The sequence below is a fragment of the Mya arenaria genome, chromosome 11 (genome assembly GCF_026914265.1).
Source record: "Mya arenaria isolate MELC-2E11 chromosome 11, ASM2691426v1".
In the NCBI taxonomy this organism is placed as follows: Eukaryota; Metazoa; Mollusca; class Bivalvia; order Myida; family Myidae; genus Mya; species Mya arenaria.
The window spans coordinates 46,954,036-46,975,005 of NC_069132.1; the positions used below are offsets into that span (position 1 = coordinate 46,954,036).

The following is a 20,970-nucleotide window of genomic DNA, read 5'->3' on the forward strand; positions in this document are numbered from 1 at the left end:
TCCATGTTTCCACTAAATATTTTGAGAGCAAATGGCAGGCAACAGTCCAGGCTTCGTTATATAGTCAGGAGGTGGACGCCCGAGCATCCCACAAGTGAACCACAACCTGATCATGTGACAGCCCCATGAAAATGCCCAACAACACACAATGATCCCACAACTGCTGCACAACTGACTTGCGATACACTGACGACATAACCATGACATATCTTTTCCCGTCACCAAACCGTCTTTAATTTTTCATAGCCCTTTTGACCACTTGACATAGATTTCAGACATTTTGCAAGATCTGGCTACGACAAATATTTCATGGGTCTACCATGACAAAACTTTGTACGATCCGTTGTGCTTGAAACATATTTCATTGCCTTGATGAATCTGTATAAGAATTTTATAGGGAAGACAGAATTGAGGATGCCTGTTTATACACTATTCAGGATTGGTCGTCAGAAATGTGTCCTATTGTAATATTCCTTTAATAATATGTCTCCTTTGATTATTTCCATGTTTAAATGCACAGCTTAAGTTTAATACTTAGAGTTTAAGACGTTTACCGGAATTTCCAATGTGGAAATGACGCATAAATCATCGCATTAATGATTTTTATAGTTGATTTTGGGGTCAACTAAAAGCTAAAGGTCAAGGTCACATTGACCTTGAATGATAAAAGGTTGTCCAAGTGATAAGTTTACAATGCCTGCACCCATGGCCCTCTAACTTGACTTGTAGGTTGGGCCTGAACAGTTGATGATCCCTATTTATTTTGGGGGTCATCAGGTCAAAGGTCAAGGTCACAGTGACCTTGAAGGCAAACTCGACAATTCCTGGACCTATGGTCATCAAACTTGACATGAAAGTTGGGCCTGACCAGTAGATGACCCCTTCTAATTTTGGGTTTCATTGGGTCAAAGGTCAAGGTCACAATGACCTTTAACATGAAAAAGTTAACAAAGCTTCTAGCAGTGATCTCTCAACAAAGCCTGGACCTATGATCATCAAACTTGACTAGAGGGTTTGGCTTGACCTGTAGATGGCCCCTTTTAATTTAAGGGGTAATCATGTCAAAGGTCAAGGTCACAGTGACCTTGAACACAAAAAGCTGGTCTGTGATAACTTGACACTGCCTGCACCCATGGCCCTTAAATTTGATTTGGCGGTCCATGCATATTTCATTCAATTGTCCAAATAATCCTGACAACATGGCGCTCAGGGGGGGCATAATATTTGACAAACATCTCTTGTTTTAATTAAAATCAGTCTGTAAAAGGTAGCACCTACACATACTTCTATATGGGTTTGGGAAGTAACAGTGGCGTGATACAGATTATTCAATATGGCGTGCTGTACTTTCACCGTTGGATATGAAAAAGGAATAGGCATATAATAAATGTACATATTTCTGTGATAAGTTCATGCTCTATGATGATATGGGCGACAAGGTCTGTTTTTATTTTCATTTATGTTGTTAGTTGAGATATTGTGATAGCCTAAATGTGTTGTCATCAACATCATGCAAGAACTAACTGTGACCAACACTGTTTACAATATTTACATTAAACACATGTTACTAGTGAAAATAATACAATACAGTATGTGTAGCTAGTCCATTATACTGGCATTAGATTTTTAAGCGTTTTGTCTTATTGACCATGTGATAAAAAAGGACAAACATTGACATCATTATACAGGCATTCATGTACTAAATAAATTGTATACTGATGCCTTCATTCCAGTGTGAACGAGTTCCGACTGTTTAGCTGGCTTGGACAGCAGGAAGATATTCATCGTATGATCTTGTACCAGTGTGACTATACCATGACTAAGTGGACAAAGATGTGTATACGTCAGGCGGACGCCATTCTCATTGTAGGCATGTCTGGAAATGACCACAAAGTTGGAGAGGTGAGTAGTGGGTTTGTGAGTGTTTATCATTGGATAGTAGGAATGATCTTGGACCAGTGTGTCTATACCATGCCTAAGTGGATGAAGATGTATATACATCAGGCAGACGCCATTCTCATAGTGGGCATGTCTAAAAATGACCAAAAAGTTGGAGAGGTGAGTAGTGGGTTTGTGAGTGTTTATCGTTGGATAGTAGGAATGATCTTGGACCAGTGTGTCTATACCATGACTAAGTTTATGAAGATGTGTACGTCAGGTTGACCCCATTCTCATTGTGGGCATGTTTGGGAATGAACACAGTGTGAGCGAGATAAATTGAATTTATGTACATGTGTAAAGGGGGTTGTACTAGTATACATTTTGATAAAATCAACAAAGATGTTTGCCTCATATTGCAAAAACAGATGTTTGTCAAATATTATGCCCCCCCTGAGCGCCGTGTTGTCAGGATTATTTGGACAATTGAATGAAATATGCATGGACAGCCAAGTCAAATTTTAGAGCCATGGGTGCAGGCAGTGTCAAGTTACCACACAGACCAGCTTTTTGCGTTCAAGGTCACTGTGACCTTGACCTTTGACCTGATGACCCCTTAAAATAAAAGGGGTCATCTACAGGTGAGGCCAAATCCTCTAGTCAAGTTTGATGATCACGCTATACCTTGTTTTTGGTTATATATAGCCATCACGTATTTCACATGTGTAATATAAAATTACTTTTTCTTTTGGTCAGGAACTATATCACTTTGCATGTTTGCAAACAAACTAATTGGCAAAAATGATAGTTGAATTGGTAATATTGTAGGAAGTCATATGTTTATTTCTAACTTTGTGCTTATAATGAAGTTTTATTTAAATACAGTGGTGCATTTTGCTTCTAAATCTTAAGAGTAAACAGGGCTCATCATAAGCTAAAATTTTAGGGAGAAGTGACTTCTTGCCGAGGCTTTAAATTTTTAATCCCACATCCCCCACCACAGTTTTTTTCTGTCTTTTTTTAAATGTATTGGCTTGGCAGTTTTTGACTGGACTTAGAAATGAAAATAAAAAAAATACTTTGTCCCTACCCTATCTAGCAGTTTTGAGACCATTGACCTAAACACAGATTATTTTTTTAGGCCTGACTTTGAAATAAGCAAAAATGCAGATATATGAACCCCTGGCAGTGTCAGAGAAGGAGTTTTGTATCTCCAAGCTGATATATTAGGTCCAATAGCAGTAGAATTTCTAGAATGTGCCTTTTTTTGCTAATCCCTTGCATTTTCAGTCAAAAACAATGATGGCTACGATGTAAACAAAAACTTTGTGATCCTTACTATTTTTAGATTTTCTGAAAATATGCTTAAAAGGAACTAGGTCACTATTCAACTGTAGGCAATTTTGCCTCGTTTTTTTTGCTGGAAAATAAGCATAAGTGCCACAAGCTATATTTAACTACCAATGCTATTGCGGTGTTCTTCGAGTCATGCGTGTGACGTCACATGTCATGGGTCAGGGTCGTGTAATCAATCAGACTGCCAAAACAGGTCCCGGCAAATGCAGACGACTGCAGAACTGCGTATGTTAATTTTCGCGCCAAATATGCACATGGTTTATGTCGTTAATTTTTAAACATTGAGTAAAATAATATGTATTTTCTCTGGATCAAAGATCATTTTTAAACTATAAATTAATAACACTTTAGTTTATGTTACTTGGGAATGTTATTTTTCTTTTGTTTTGAAAGCATTTTGATGATAATTATGTCTTTAATAAACAGATAATGCTGCTTAGCAGGTTAACGTGGCAGTCACTTAGCAACGATCTTGGCCGAGGTGTCATGTGATTTGACAAATTGTTTATTGCACCCTTTCCTTAAAAGTGACAGATTATGGGGTATTTCAGCATGGTTGATAGAATTTTCGAGCTTTTATACTCATATTTAGTTAATTTGTTTTTTATCTTTGTAAATTTTGGCAAATCTGACTTCACTTTGATCTTTAAAAATAGCGAATTGGCGGCCGGCAAGGCGACTTAGTCGCTCGAGTCGCCTGGTCAGATGAGCCCTGAGTAAAGAGTGGTATTTGGTGTTGATTTCATAAAAAACATTTTTAAAGACTTAATGTATTGAAAGGGAAATGGATATCATCTTAGTAAGCATTCTACTATTAAACAGAATTAATATGATCAGTTGTATCTGTGGTTTAAAATCATCCGGGGTACTATATTACGACAAGGTGTTGGAAATGGCATTGCTTTGTGGTATAAGGCTTATCACTAGAGCAGGCGAAACAGGTATGTCCTTTTTGCTATAAATTTTTCTGGGAAAAGCATGTGATAAAAAGAATCTAACACCATCATATAATACACAATTTTATTCAACTCTTTCAGGAAACAATGAAGCCAGAGGCTTGCATACTACATATTTTCTGAACTTTTGAATAAAATAGTGTATTATATGATGGCTTGTGACAGATCCAATATATATAAAAGTTGTGTTCATTAATATGGACAAATAGTATTCATGGAGAGGATAGTCATTATGTAACTTGCTGAGTTTAAGGTTAAAAATGAATTATCTGTCCCAAATTTCTGTAGTAATATTATAATAAGTCCTATGTTATGTGACCAAGTTGTTTTTTCACCCTTTCAAGTATTAATTCAATTATACGTCCCCTGTAACTCAAACAGCAGATATAACCAATAGATGTGCATGCCAAGAAAGAAGTTGTGTTACTACACAAGGATGCACATTATCTCCAGAGAACCATGGATGGGCTTAACACCTGTGATTGTTGTCCAACTCTGTACCCTTCTATATTCTCCCACTCTTATATTTGAAGCAGTAGGTGGAGACAACAGATGGACGTAATTAGAAGGAACCATGAAGACACACATTGACTGCTAGGCACCTCAGACTGGCTTAAGGCCAACAATTAACAACTTTTGTGTACCATTTCCCTCCCGAATAGCTCGAACAACAGATGTTGACAAAAGCTTAATGCACCTAGAAGGAGCTTGTGTTGCTACACTGTGAGGATGCAGATTTCTTGCTGACACTGTGGACTGGCTAAACATGTGTGAATATTGTCTTACCCACTTAATGTTCATGATAATTGTTGAACCCGGTCATTTTTCTGTAATCTTATAGTTGGAACAACAAATGGAGACAATCGATGTACGCGCCCAAAAGGAGCTAGTGTTGCTGCACCGAGAAGATGCAGATTACCCGCGGGGAACTGTGGATTGGCTAAATGCCCGTGGGTGGTGCTCTTCCCACCATCATATACGTTGTCCAAAAAGAGTCTTCAGTAAACGATCATTAGCTAAAATGGTAAATCATGTGCATTTTAGCTTCATTTTGTTAGCTCGACTATTCGAAGAATAAGGAGAGCTATACGAGTCACCTTGGCGTCGGCGTCACACCTTGGTTAAGGTTTTGCATGCAAGCACACATAGGTTAATATCTCAGCAACTACTTGAGGTATTGCATTGAGACTTTATACAATGGTACTCAACCATCCAACCTACTTAATCAACCAAGTTAGATAACTCTAGTTTGCATTTAATGCAAATAATAGGCCTTTATTATTTGACTTAGAAATTCTGGTCAAGGTTTTGCGTGCAAGCACAAATAGGTTAATATCTCAGCAACTGCTTGAGGTATTGCATTGAGACTTAATACAATGGTACTCAACCATCCAACCTACTTAATTAACCAAGTTAGATAACTCTAGTTTGCATTTAATGTAAATAATAGGCATTTATTATTTGACTTAGAAATTCTGGTTAAGGTTTTGCGTGCAAGCACACATCAGTTAATATCTCAGGAACTACTTGAGGTATTGCATTGAGACTTTATACAATGGTACTCAACCATCTAATCTACCTAATTAACCAAGTTATATCACTCTAGTTTGCATTTAATGCAAATGATTGCTCTGTATTATTTGACTTAGAAATTCTGGTTAAGGTTTTGCGTGTAAGCACACATGGGTTAATATCTCAGCAACTGCTTGAGGTATTGCATTGAGACTTTATACAATGGTACTCAACCATCCAACCTACTTAATTAACCAAGTTAGATAACTCTAGTTTGCATTTAATGCAAATGATTGCTCTTTATTATTTGACTTAGAAATTCTGGTTAAGGTCTTGCATGTTAGCACACATAGGATAATATCTCAGGAACTACTTGATGTATTGCATTGAGACTTTATACAATGGTACTCAACCACCCAGCCTAATTGAATAACCAAGTTCGATAACTGTATTTTGCAAAGAATGGCCCTTTATTATTAGACTTAGAAATTCTGGTTAAAATTTTGCATGAAACAACATTTATGTTAATATCTCAGCACATCATGTATTGCATTGAAATCTTATCTAACAGTGATCCATGCATGTTTGGCCAAAACTTTTCAATCCTTACACTGAAAAGAGTTGGAATAGTCAAGCTCTTGTTTTGATTAATGTTGGTTCAAGTACACTATTTTAGCCCCTGCATTAATGTTTTAACGTACAAGAATGCCCATTGTCATATGAAAAATATACTGTGCCTTGTTGATGGTAATCTCTTGCAAGGTTTATGTTTCTGTATGGAGAAAATTACTCCGATGAACATGTGATAATGGGCTAGTAGTATACGTGTCCACCTCACATCATAGGGGTTGTGAGTTTGAGCGCTACCTTTCCAAAAGGACACCATTACTGATACCAACTTAATTTCTATAAGCTTAAAGCTGTTTGGACAAACAAGAAAAAAGTAAATAAGAGTAAATTAAGCTTTTAATATATGCTTCCAGTGGTTTTAGAAAGTAATCAGTGAAATAAATGTATTAATTTTCATATTTCATACATTGAAAAAAAAACAATATGATTTTTTTTCACTGTGGAAATTTAAGTCACCTCTCACATCCTAAACAAACTTCATGTGCACAGGGCTGGGACACAAAATCCAATGATGTCTTATCCGAAATAATATCACGTTCAGTTATGTATACATACAGTAAAACTGCGATCGCTCGAGGTCGCCAGGGACCGAGCCAAAACCTCGAGGGAACCGGTGTTTCGAACGACCCGATTTTCTATTTTTTAGTTTGATATGAAATTTTAAGTTTGAAGTCGTCAAACAGACTGTTTACTAAGACACCGATTATGTGTTGCGTTGTGCAAATCGCTAATATGTTCAAAGGTTGACTAAAACAAAATGTAAAACGCAAAAAAAAAAACAATAAATGAATAAATAGAAATGTTTATTTTAACAAAAAAGCACATTTTCGTAACAAGGAACATTTGAATGACAGTAAATATTGTGGTATTAGTCAGATTTAAGTTTTGCAAAATCAAGGATTGTTGATTGACGCATCTTGTCGGTTTAGCGTAATGTGACGTGACAGCGTACCGAGCGTCTGAAGATCACGGTCAGCATCGGCAGTGAATTCAAAGAACCTTCTGACCACATAGCGTTAACTACTCGTCATGAACTTTTCATAATTATCATCTCAAATGCTCATATCAACTAATATCGGTCATGCGTTAACAGTGAAAAACCGTTTTTCACACCTTATCAAATTGCCTTTCAACTGTCATTGCAATTTTTACAACTTGCGAACATTTTAACACCTAACAATTTTTTGTTGATTTTGGAACACGCGTTCGGGAAAAAGTGTGAAATTATGTCCTCGAGGGAGCCATAAGGTTTTGTGCACGATTTGTGTTTTTGGGACCGAGGATATTGCTCGACTGCTCGACATAATTAGGTTTCGATGCAGCGTGGGTATATTTTATATGAAAATAGAACGAAAAAAGTTCGGGACCAAGCTCCGACCTCGCGGGAACGCCGGTTCTCGAACGATCGCTTGTTTGAGGGAACGCAGTTTCACTGTATTTACTTTTGATGTTAATGTGGTAATATGTATTGCAATCTTACGCTGAAACCAACAATTTCTCTTCATATTATATGCTTGAAAAGGATTTTAAATGACCGTATATATTACCACATTAACATCAAAAGTAAATATGGCACTGGTGACTATGCTGCTCATGAAATATAGCTTTTAGTGTTCACTTGATGCAATATTTTGTGTTCTTACCCTAAACAAACAATTATCCTCTTCATGCTGATGCAAATTACAAATACAACCAGATAATATCTTTTCATTGTAGATGGAGGTTTATGATGAGCTTCAAAAGACAGAGGCAGACAGGATGTCGGACATGAGTAGACTGGCCCGTTTCCTGACGGGGACAAGTGTTGGCCTCGTGCTAGGTGGGGGTGGGGCAAGGTAAATCCAGGATGGGGTTATTGGTGATTGACTTTTGAAGTTATATAGATCAGGATGTCGGACATCAGTAGACTGGCCTGCTTCCTTACAGGGACAATTGTAGGCCATGTGCTAGGTGCGGGCCGGGCAAGGTAAATCCAGGGTGGGGTTGGGGTTATTGGTGAATTTACTTTTGAAGTAATATAGATCAGGCTGACAGGATGTGAGACATCATTAGACTGCACTGCTTCCTGACGGGGATGTCTATTGGGCTTGTGCTAGGTAAGGGGTAGGGCAAGGTGAGTTGGGCAATAGTGTTAATGAGTTATGGGAAGAATAAAGGAATATAGATTATGCAGTCTTGATTCTGGACATAGACCACTGGCTGGACTGGAACCTCTGGTGGTTTTATGTTAGGAGGGTGATAATGTATGAGGGAAATATGGGAAAGGGATGGGTTAGCTTGATAGTAGTTCTTGAAAATGGAAAACAATCAGAAGGCATTCATTTCATACAATTTGTGTTAGTCTTTCGAAAACTATAAACCAGAAATTTGCAAGTTTCATCGAGATAGCTTTTTTGCTTTTGATAATGATGAATAAATTACCGTATTTTCTCGACTATAAGACGGGGAAATTGGGTCCCGATTTTTACCCCCAAAGTAGGGGACCCGTCTTATAAGCGGGTCGATAAAATATTAAAAAAAGAGTCATGTCAAAATCGGTAAAATTTTACATAGGATATTCGTCTATCCAGTATATCGTCTGCTGATACAAGTATGGGGCAATTAAGTAAACAACAACACGAAATCTCTTCACCGCGCGTGCTCTGACGTCACACAGTGTACCGTTATATCTGCATTTTTTCTTATGGCGCGTGTCAGTATAATTAGTTTGACAGATATATCAAATCAATAAATTGGAATCTTAATATGATGTAGGTACCTAACTGTCAATTTGATTAAGCAAACAAATGACAATGCGAATATGAATCCTTTATGTTCGTCGCCAATCAAGGGACAATATTGCCTAAAGCATTATTGCTAAACAAACACCTATTCATGCCTCTGCTTTTCGCAGTTATGTTATTGAAGCCATTTATTTTGCCGAAGAACTTCATTAGTGTCTTCAATAAAAAAAAAACTAAAACATACATATGTTGTTATTGATGAATTATTACAATTCCGATAAGTAACGACCTGTCCTGCAAACTTATGTTCTCATTTTTAACCTACCTCCAAATAGAGAGCTCACAGTTAACCGCCATTTTCTTTGAGTAAAACAAAAACAGTTACCGCGAAAGTCGATAATTGTCCGTTGAGCTTGAACATTTTTACACATTAGGAAGAATTTTAGCATTTTAGATTTGCTTAAAAATTGACCCCGTCTTATAAGCGAGTCGAAACAAAAAGCACCAGATTTCATGGGCAAAGTTAGGGGGCCGTCTTATAAGCGAATCGCCTTATAGTCGAGAAAATACGGTATATTCTCAAATGCTTTACAGCACCCCACCAAAATATGCAGGTGTTCTATACTTATCACCTTGTCGCTCTGTCCATTCTTCCACATGTTTGTTTATGGGTTTTTTTGCATTTGAGGTCATTGTGGTCAAGGTTAAGGGCAGTGTTTATAAAAATAGAATAGAACAGTTTCCTCAATAATAGAGTTAGGAATAACATTTGGTGATGAAATTCAGTTTAAAGAAGGCTTGCTTGAAAATAAACCCTAGGATTGAATTTTTGGTCAATGTTATCGGACAATTGTTTTGACTCAATATCTTTTAGAATGATGTGCAGTGTTTAAACTTGGTATATAGCAAGCTTATGTTGAAAGTATTTGGGGTCGGTAGGAAAAGGGTGAAGGTCACTGCTTGTATTAATATACCCAAAACATAAAGGTGCTAAATTTCCTGATTGCACAAATTAAAATCCTAGTTTCGATGAATTGCATTGTTTCTAGCTCTATTAATTTAAGAGCATTGTGTTTTAAAAATTAAACTTTTCCTTTTTTTGTAGAGGAATAGCCCACCTGGGAATAATACGGGCGATGCAGGATGCCCATATTCCTATTGACATTGTGGGCGGGACAAGTATCGGGTCGTTTATGGGAGCCGCGTGGTGTGAGGAAGTCAATATGACCCGATTCATACAGAAAACACGCGAGTGGTCCATGGTAGGATATCTTTTACATGTTGTGTCAATCTACAAAACCAGGTGAATTGTTTTGCAATGTTCACAATGTCTTAAAAATGGTGACCTACCTGCTTGTACCATTCCTGGACCATTCATCAAAAACAACCTTGCAATACATAGTGTGTAGATAAATTAGAATGATAGTGCAATATATGCACATTACCTATTGTTTGATAAGCTTAAAAGAAGTTTGATAATGTGGCACAGAACAATTACTTCTCCCAACCCTCGTGACTGAGATTATACATAACTCAACCCTCGTCACTGAGATTATACATAACTCAACCCTCGTCACTGAGATTATACATAACTCAACCCTCGTGACTGAGATTATACATAACTCAACCCTCGTGACTGAGATTATACATAACTCAACCCTCGTGACTGAGATTATACAAAACTCAACCCTCGTGACTGAGATTATACATCAGAACAATTACTTCTCCCAACCCTCGTCACTGAGATTATACATAACTCAACCCTCGTGACTGAGATTATACATAACTCAACCCTCGTGACTGAGATTATACATAACTCAACCCTCGTCACTGAGATTATACATAACTCAACCCTCGTCACTGAGATTATACAAAACTCAACCCTCGTGACTGAGATTATACATAACTCAACCCTCGTGACTGAGATTATACATCAGAACAATTACTTCTCCCAACCCTTGTCACTGAGATTATACGTAACTCAACCCTCGTCACTGAGATTATACATAACTCAACCCTCGTGACTGAGATTATACATAACTCAACCCTCGTGACTGAGATTATACATCAGAACAATTACTTCTCCCAACCCTCGTGACTGAGATTATACATCAGAACAATTACTTCTCCCAACCTTCGTCACTGAGATTTTACATCAGAACAATTACTTCTCCCAACCCTCGTCACTGAGATTATACATAACTCAACCCTCGTCACTGAGATTATACATAACTCAACCCTCGTCACTGAGATTATACATAACTCAACCCTCGTGACTGAGATTATACATAACTCAACCCTCGTCACTGAGATTATACATAACTCAACCCTCGTGACTGAGATTATACATCAGAACAATTACTTCTCCCAACCCTCGTGACTGAGATTATACATCAGAACAATTACTTCTCCCAACCTTCGTCACTGAGATTTTACATCAGAACAATTACTTCTCCCAACCCTCGTCACTGAGATTATACATAACTCAACCCTCGTGACTGAGATTATACATAACTCAACCCTCGTGACTGAGATTATACATAACTCAACCCTCGTCACTGAGATTATACATAACTCAACCCTCGTCACTGAGATTATACATCAGAACAATTACTTCTCCCAACCCTCGTGACTGAGATTATACATCAGAACAATTACTTCTCCCAACCTTCGTCACTGAGATTTTACATCAGAACAATTACTTCTCCCAACCCTCGTCACTGAGATTATACATCAGAACAATTACTTCTCCCAACCCTCGTCACTGAGATTATACATCAGAACAATTACTTCTCCCAACCCTCGTCACTGAGATTATACATCAGAACAATTACTTCTCCCAACCCTCGTCACTGAGGTTATACATCAGAATAATTACTTCTCCCAACCCTCGTCACTGAGATTATACATCAGAACAATTACTTCTCCCAACCCTCGTCACTGAGATTATACATAACTCAACCCTCGTCACTGAGATTATACATAACTCAACCCTCGTGACTGAGATTATACATAACTCACTCATACCTTACTCACTTACTTCTCCCAACCCTCGTGACTGAGATTATACATAACTCACTCATACCTTACTCACTTTCTCCCAACCCTCGTGACCGAGATTATACATAACTCACTCATACCTTACTCACTTTCTATGATGTTGTAGACTTGTTACTTTGTTCATATTTTTTAAACAGTCAATAGAATGACTTTATAAATCCCTAAATAACCTACATTTAACAGAAATGTTCATGTGCTGGCGATAACAAAGACAAAGTATTTAGCAAATGAATGTTGTTTGCCATTTTAGATTATGACATCAATTGCCAAGAAGATCTTCGACCTCACATATCCAGCTGCCTCAATGTTCACAGGTATTGAATGGTTTTGGTGTTCATGTAAGGGCACACCAAATTGATATCTCAATGGATTTTGGTCAAAAGAAACTGGAGCAAATGGGTGACATCAAAATGAAAATACATTTTTAGATCAACTATTCAAAGAATAAGGAGAGCTATACTACTCACCCTATCGTTGGCGTCAAACCTTGTTTTAGGTTTTGCATGTAAGCACCATTGAGTCATTATCTCAGCAAATATATCATGTATTGCATTGAAACTTATGAAAAGTATGATATCTCTATCTTAGGGCTATTCCAGTAAAACATATAACCCATGGGGACAAGGCAATTATTTAAATAGTATATTGGTGGGTGTCTATTTTCGCTAATTTGGACCCCACAAAGGTAAATTTGCTTCTGTAGGGGGGTTGGCATAAATTAAATAAGCCTTCCCCCCAGGGGTTATATGTTTAAATGGAATAGCCCTTATATATAATGCCAATTTTCCCCATTTAAATTTTTTTAATGGTTAAGGCATGTAATCTTATTTTACAGTGATCCATATACGTTTCACCAAAACTTTGTAATCTTTAAACTTAAAAGCGGTGGAATGTTCCAGCTTGCTGTCACAATTTACATTTAGGTTAAAAACAGGAATGGGCTAATATTAAATTAATATCTAAGAATAACTTCTTGACCAGGTATCGCTTTTCTCTTCCTTTTATGTGAGATTTGAAGGGGTACTCATTTTACATAATTGTTAATCCTTGCAGAAATTGCCAGACACACATATTTTACTCTTTTTTTGTGACAGTGTTCCACAACTTGTGACAAGATAGTGTCTTTTGGCCTTTAAGTGTGTCAAAATATGACTGACAATTATTTTGCAATTTTATTTTTGCGGCCTCTAAAATGGTTTACTTTCTTTTGCATTTTCTGGAAAATAAGTGCGGTTAATTTTACAAACAAAAAATCTTCAGTAAACAGTTGGAATTAAAGAATTTGAAAAATTGTCATAGCTATGTTAATAGCATCTTGGCAATAACTTTAAACACTGCTTAAGATATGAACTAGAAACTTAGTACCCATGTTCACTATCAAACCTGCATTAATCAAGGTGTGAAGTTTCCACCACTTCTTTGTTTAAACTGGGGTCTTTCATATATCTTATAAATGATAAATGACTGGCACTTCAAACCTGTAAAGGGTTTCCTTATAATCAATAATGTAGTTAAAGTAACCTCATTCTCAAATTATAAATAGAATACAATAGATATATGCTCAAACATATACATACATTTATTCAAATTCCCAAAACAAATGCATTAGTACAAATTTATGTATAACAAAACATGCAATTAACCTGAATGATGAATGGCAAAACCAAAAATATTTCACCAAAAATCAGTTTACACACACATCAACATCAACAAATTCACTCTAAGAAATCTCTCATTTACATTTGCTTCACTAGTGTCTAATTTAAAGTGCGTGAATAAATGCTGTATCGATATTATCCCATCTTCTTATAATGTTATACTTGCGATTTGTCTGACCATGATCAAAATTATGATAATTAAATCGCACACAAGGCATAGTAAATGTTTGTGCATAAAAATAGAAATCCATGCACTTTGAAAGATTAAAACAAGTGCAATTCCTTTCTTCCCTTCAGGGCAAAGCAAACTGTAAATCCATAATAACCGGTGTTCTTTTTCGGTATTTGATCATTAACTTCCTAATTAATAATTTTTATTCAACTATGTTTTTATAAATAGTGTTAATTCTGATCAAAACTTGAGCTGATTAGTTATAAACATGATTCCTTGATGATGTAATAAGCATATTTTGATTGGATGATGGAAATTTCAGAGGCAGTCATATTTTTGCTGTAGACTTCCATATAATTAAAGTCATGTTAAAGAATGATCATATGATCAAATTGTTTTTTTACAGCATGAGAATTTATTGTGGAAGTGTCAGTGATAGGGGATTAGTGGCCTTTAATTAGTGCCTTAATGGCTTCATGGGAACAATTATTGATGACCTGGAGGCTGATGCTAAACATAGAATCATTTTTGTTTGGCCTTATGCTATATGCAATCTAAAACATCGGAAGGATTTGTCAGATATTTGTAAACAAAAATATCTTTTGAAATCAATGCGCATATGTTTTTTTCAGACTTAAGCTAATCCTCTTGTATGTGTTTTGAATACTTTTTCAACGGCTTTTATGTGGTGGTCAGTGCAGATTTTCGATACTGATTTCTTGATCTTGCTTGAAACGAGTGTGTGTTCAGTAATAGAATTACCCTCAAGTAAATTCTGTGGTAGAAAGCAGTACTGATGTCCATAAATTGTCAAATTTAAGATAGATTTAACAATCTGTTTGTTCTTTCCTAGGGGCGTCTTTCAATGAGGGTATAGAGGCAACATTTAAGGACCGTCAGATAGAGGATTTGTGGATCCCGTTCTTCTGTATCACCACCGACCTCAACTCATCACAGATGAGAGTTCACACACATGGTAAGTGTTCGATAGCCTGGAGTTGGATCAAATCATGGTAGTAGTTATAAGCTATACTCAAGAAGAAATGATGTTTGGAATGCCCTTCAATAAAATCAAATCTGCTTGATCTGACCAATCTATTCATGCAATCCAGATAACCACTTTTGTAACTACTAGTTAATACCAAAACATGAAAGACTTAACATTGATTCTGCAGGTTCCCTATGGAGATATGTGCGTGCCAGTATGTCACTAGCTGGCTATCTGCCGCCACTCTGTGATCCAGTGGATGGACACTTGCTACTGGACGGTGGATATGTTAACAACTTACCAGGTAAGGTGCAATCTTATGTCACGCTTGACACTTGTATACTTCTCAAACTTTCAAATTACAGGGTGCATTGCTAAATATGTTACAAAACAGCCCTTTGTACTCTCCCCTAGCTAGAGTTCTGCTTCCTCACTGAGAGCCATATTTTGATTCAGGTTGTTGCATAGTAAATCTTTATCCAAAATAAACTGTTAAAAACATGTGGACTTTCTAGATGCAAAGCATAACTTTTCCCGCTCTTTTAAATTGGTTTACTTATTCTTTTTTTTCTACCAAAAGCTATTTTTAAAGATGAAGTCTGCTGATTTATGTGAGGAATATTGCTTGAATATTTCTATACCTACGCAACTGGCCCATAGAATCACGCAAACTCACATTTTATAGAGTCAAATACAATCATGGTGTTGAGTGATTGTCAGAGTATTAAATGTCACATGCTGAAACCTTCATTGGGTATTTATGTCTATGTTAAAAAATGAAAAGATTCTAGAATTTAAAGATAAATAAAATGATCAAAAAATGCCAGTTACTGGTACTAGTTGAAGCATCTCATTCTGAATGAGTGTAAATGTAGGTGTCTGTTCAACTACATCTATATATTTCAGCCGACGTGATGCGTAGTTTTGGAGCCCAGTCAATATTTGCTGTTGACGTTGGCAGCCAAGATGACACTGAACTGACAAATTACGGGGACAAACTGTCGGGATGGTGGTTGCTATGGAAACGCTGGAACCCTTGGGCTGAACCAGTCAGGGTAGGTTAAAATTTGTATTAATTACAGCGCCAAATTTTTAAAAGAATGTTTTACCTAGTTCTTTTAGCTTGTCTTTCATTTTTATTCCATCTGAAAAATATTGATGATTTTTTATATACACATTGTCTGTGTGGTCTGGTTTGTTTGTCGGGGCTATTCTAGTAAAATCATGTAAACCACCTCGTGGAGGCAAAATCAAGTCTATAAAAGCATGTTGTCATTGTGGACATTTCTATATGAAAGGACCTTCTAAAGAAGGACAGGCTAATTTGTAAGTGCCATTCTTGGGTGGATTGTGCAAATACGAGGTGGGTCCAAAATGTTTGTGGTCTCCAGTATTTCTGAAATATATTATGTTAACTTAGTACTGCTTTGTACCTAAGGGCTATTCCAGTTAAACATATGTCCCACCCCAGGACGGCAAAATAAAGAAATTCTGTAGGGGGTAGGTCTTTTTCTTAATTTGCTACTGTAGGGGGTGGTGATAAGTCCAATTTCGCTTCTATAGGGGGGCGTCATTTTCTTTTTTGCTTCTGACCGTATCTGCTCATTTATATTCACTGCCCGATGGTGAAATACCGGTTTTTTTATCCATATAACAAATTTTACCGAACGTCGTGTACAGAATTGGTTTGGATACAAATTTTCGCGATATTACGAGTCGGTTCCGCGGTACCGGAAATCAGAAGAAGTTGCGTCCCTTGACAACAAGATGGCGGAGGCGCCAGAATTTGTAAAGTCGTGGTCGAAGACCAACCTACAAAATTGGCTAGAAACCAATAGTTGCGCCGCATGTGTGGATACGTTTCGTGGTAAGTATACCAAATTGCAGTGTTCGACACTAACGGGGTCCCGGGATCCCGAGGACACCAGTTTTTCAGGAGGGACACCTGAACTTCAAAGTCCGGTATTCCGTCAGGACACTTAAAGTTCTGACTGATAAACGCTAAATATCAATAAATAAGTAGCATTTAATTAATTTATTACCTAAATTCGGGCTCCCTAAATTTCTTGACAGCACATGTCAAAACAATATTATTAATTATCATTATCGGACTCATCAAAGCGAAAGTATAGCTGACTATTTGACTATAGTTACGTCATGAATCTATAAATAAACAGGTCATTTCACAGGCGCATGCAGGTTAACGCTTCCGTTTTGTTGTTTACATTTTAAACAAGGTCAGAGCTGACAGAGGTTTATTATCGGTAAAATACTTATGTGGAATTGTTTTGCTTATGTGTCAGAACCGCCCAAAAAGATGCCAACTCTGATGATACCTTTTATATAATATGATGCGACCTTTGAGTATTTACAGTAACATTTACGACACAAAAGAACTGCATCCTACATTCAGCATTCTTTGTTAATTGGCATTCAACTTATCAATATTCTTTGTTAATTTTAAAGACATATATTTTATGCCTTGATAAAAAATAATAGAAATAAAATGTGCAGGGTTTTATTCATTAATTCAATAAATTTATAAAATTTTATGACTTTTTGGCGCGAAAATTAACATGTATACACAATTTTTGGTCGTCTGCTCTTCCAGTATGCACTACGACTGTTGGGCAGTCTGATTGATTTATCAACAGCTCTACTAAATATTGATTGGAGTTTTCACAAGCCAGATGTAATATTCCTACAGTACAGTTTCTTAATGAAAAGCACCGACATTTGACAAGACCCTGAACCATGATGTATTTTATGCGTATTTTCCAAAAATCTAAAAATAGTAACAACAAAAAAGTTTTTGTTTACATTGTATCCATCTCTGTTTTTGACTGAAAACAAAAGGGACTTAGACATTCTCCCGCTTTTGAACCCAATCTACCAACTTAGAGACCAAAATATACCTCACTGCCATTCAGTGCTACTAACCTGTCATTACATGCTGCTGAAAACATGTATAATAATTATGGTGGTTTATACTTGCATTACAAATTGAAAAGTAAAAGGATGTTGAATTTAATATTAAAACAGGCTCAACAATGAAAAAATGTAAAAAGTGGAAGGGACTCCTAATTTCAGGAAGGGACACCTGATTTCAAATGTTGGTGTCCCTTCGGGATCCCTTGGAAAAATGGTTAGTGTCGACCCCTGAAATTGACAACAGTTGTCTAGAATTTTATTAGAAATCATAATTTGTATGTATTGCGTAAATGTTATAAATCCGAATGTTTCGTCCCCTTAACATTTCGACCACAAGTTATTTTTAGGTTGTATATAATTACATGGGTGAAAGTTTCAGCCTCATGTGGCTTAATATGCACTTATAGCAACATATGAAGAAACAAGAGAACCGTGGTGTGTAGGTTATAGTCCATATAATGGAAAATAACCAAATTTATTAATGGAAAATAACCAAATTTATTACAAGCAAAGCCCAGTAATAAGTTTTGTTATTTTCCATTACATGAGCTGTAACCGACTTATAGTTCACCCTAGTTTCTAAGCCAATCATAGAACAAGGCCGTATACAGCGTGCCCATTGGCTGCTCGAAGTTCATTTGGCGCGCGCCATGTCTGTTGACCTAGTTATAATAATTAACTTATTGGGTGCAGATGTGATCTTATATGAAACCTATTCGAGCAAAGATTTGAAAATCTCTGGGTGATGATTGGCTTAGAAACTAGGGTGAGCTATAAGGTCCTATATAGCTCACCTGATCAAAGAGTTACAAAAGAGTAATTGCAAATAATCTTTGCATATAGACGTATAAAAAAATAAACTTCTCAAGGGGGTCCGAATTTGCTCAGAAAATATTCTAAAGGGGGTTCTTTTCTCATCAAATAAACTTCTGAAGGGGGATGGTCCATTTTGAAAGTGCCTTCCTGGGGTGGGACATATGTTTTACTGGAATAGCCCTAATCTAATATCTTTATTTATTGGTACATTGAAATGTGTACTTACAACTTTTCATAAAAATTTGGAAGTCATCAGAGTGTATCATAAAAGTAATGGATTGTGAAGCACACCTGTGTTTGTCTTTACAGGTAATAGCATTTTTTGACTGGAAGATCAGCAAACATTGATGAAAATGAGTGTTGCAAAATAAGCTTAATATTATACATTTTTATTTTGCAATATCACAATTATATTTCTCTATATGTAAGGTATCCACAAACTTTTTGGAAATGATATGTCACATTGTAGAGTTTGTAGTAAAAGAAGTGTATGTTTCCTCCTGTCAGGTATCAGATATGATGAGGATTCAGTCGAAGATGGCTTATGTGAGCTTATTAGTCAAAAACAGTCAGTGATGTCAATATCAAGTCACATATATCCTCTTTCTCATGTCAGGTCCCCGATATGCAGGAGATTCAGTCGAGACTCGCGTATGTCAGCTGTATACGGCAGCTGGAGATTGTCAAGAACAGTGACTACTGTGAATACATTAGGCCGCCTATAGACAAGTACGGAACACTTCAGTTTGGCTCCTTCGATGAAATACAGGTAGGTTATCTTATACTTATTTCTAAAAGCTCAATAGTGACAAAAGTTTATAGGATCAGGCTAAAGTTTGTTTCATGGGTAGAAATCGAAAGTGATTTCAATTTTGCGTGCATGTGACAGGGGCTAGAACCCTTGGATAAGAGGAAACAACATTCCACTAGACCAATACCACCCACTATTAGTTTAATAAGTGTATAGTTATGACTTTTTTATGCCTCTGAATAGCGACATAGACCGTCTGTCTCTTTGTCACCATGGACTCAAACTTAGTAGCAGGTTACTTGGACTTTGAGGACAGTGGGTCAAAGGTCAAGGTCTCTGTAACCTTGAGCTGAAAATATGTTTCCAATCCAAAACTGTAGAAAATTCGGGCTGAGCAACCTCTAAAGGCAGGTTTGTCATGACCTGGTGAACCCTGATTTTGATATCATTGGTTCAAAGATCAAGATCGTGGTGACCTTCAGCTAAAAATCTGTTTCCAATCATAACTGAAGAACACTATTGCCCAGGGATATCAAACTTGTTATACAGGTTGATCATGACTCTATTGATTTTGAGGATAGTAGGTCAAAGGCCAAGGTCATGGTGACCTTGAGCTGAAATCTGTTTTCAAGGCCAAGGGACCTCAAACCTGGTAGGCAGGTTGGTCATGACCAGCACATGATCCCTCTTAATTTTGAAGTTAGTTGATCAAAAGTAAAGGTCTGATGAACACTGGGGCTCAAAACCTCATACTTATGTAGGCATATTAGTATTTGAATAATCTACTGAACTGAAGGCACTTCGAAGGCATTCATCACTTACTGTGACATCTTTTGTTTGTTTTGTTCTTTTTATTTCATCATGTTCATTGCTCATTCATTCAGCACCAGTCAAACTATGCATGTATTCCCATTTTTTTATTGTTACAATTTCTTTCATCATTTCCAAATATTAACTTTATTGTTTCAAACCCATTATTAAATTACCTGCATGACCTAGTGCACCTTGTGAAATCATTATCGGCTAAAAATCTACTTTGAGTCTAATATAAGCTCCAGTATGAAAACGCAGTACTAAAAACTCTTACTAGTATTATATTTTGCAAACAACTTTTATACTCTGCTACACAGGCCTCCAAGTGGAACCTTTTAAACTTGTAATAATGTTTATTCTTTGCAGCCGTAAGAATCACATTCCTGAGACAATCAGAGTCAACAATCAAGTGTATGCAACCCAATGGTCAATGACTTCCTAAATTGCATGGTCTTCTTTAGCAGATGATAACTTTTTATTTTTAGCTCACCTGTCACATAGTGACAAGGTGAGCTTTTGTGATCACAATTTGTCCGGCGTCCGTCCGTCGTCGGTCCGTCCGTCCGTCGTCCGTCCGTGCGTAAACTTTTACTTTAAACGACATCTCCTCATAAACCGCTTAGCCAATTTCATCCAAACTTCACAGGAATGTTCCTTGGGTGGTCCCCTTTGAAAATTGGCTGAATCGAATTCCATGGAGAACTCTGGTTGCCATGGCAACGGAAA

General features: G+C 36.8%; 1 protein-coding gene across 7 annotated transcripts in view; it reads left to right on the forward strand.

Moving 5' to 3' along the window:
* LOC128207397 (patatin-like phospholipase domain-containing protein 7) overlaps window positions 1–20,970 on the forward strand; it is a 72,188-nt gene that overhangs the window by 40,337 nt on the left and 10,881 nt on the right. For all 7 annotated transcript variants that reach the window (XM_052910280.1, XM_052910285.1, XM_052910281.1 and 4 more), the window contains 9 exons: window positions 1,734–1,902; window positions 5,032–5,214; window positions 8,049–8,167; window positions 10,161–10,317; window positions 12,366–12,429; window positions 14,799–14,921; window positions 15,121–15,237; window positions 15,840–15,988; window positions 19,297–19,449. In XM_052910280.1, the coding sequence (XP_052766240.1) occupies window positions 1,734–1,902; window positions 5,032–5,214; window positions 8,049–8,167; window positions 10,161–10,317; window positions 12,366–12,429; window positions 14,799–14,921; window positions 15,121–15,237; window positions 15,840–15,988; window positions 19,297–19,449 (1,234 nt within the window). The remainder of the gene's footprint in view (window positions 1–1,733; window positions 1,903–5,031; window positions 5,215–8,048; window positions 8,168–10,160; window positions 10,318–12,365; window positions 12,430–14,798; window positions 14,922–15,120; window positions 15,238–15,839; window positions 15,989–19,296; window positions 19,450–20,970) is intronic.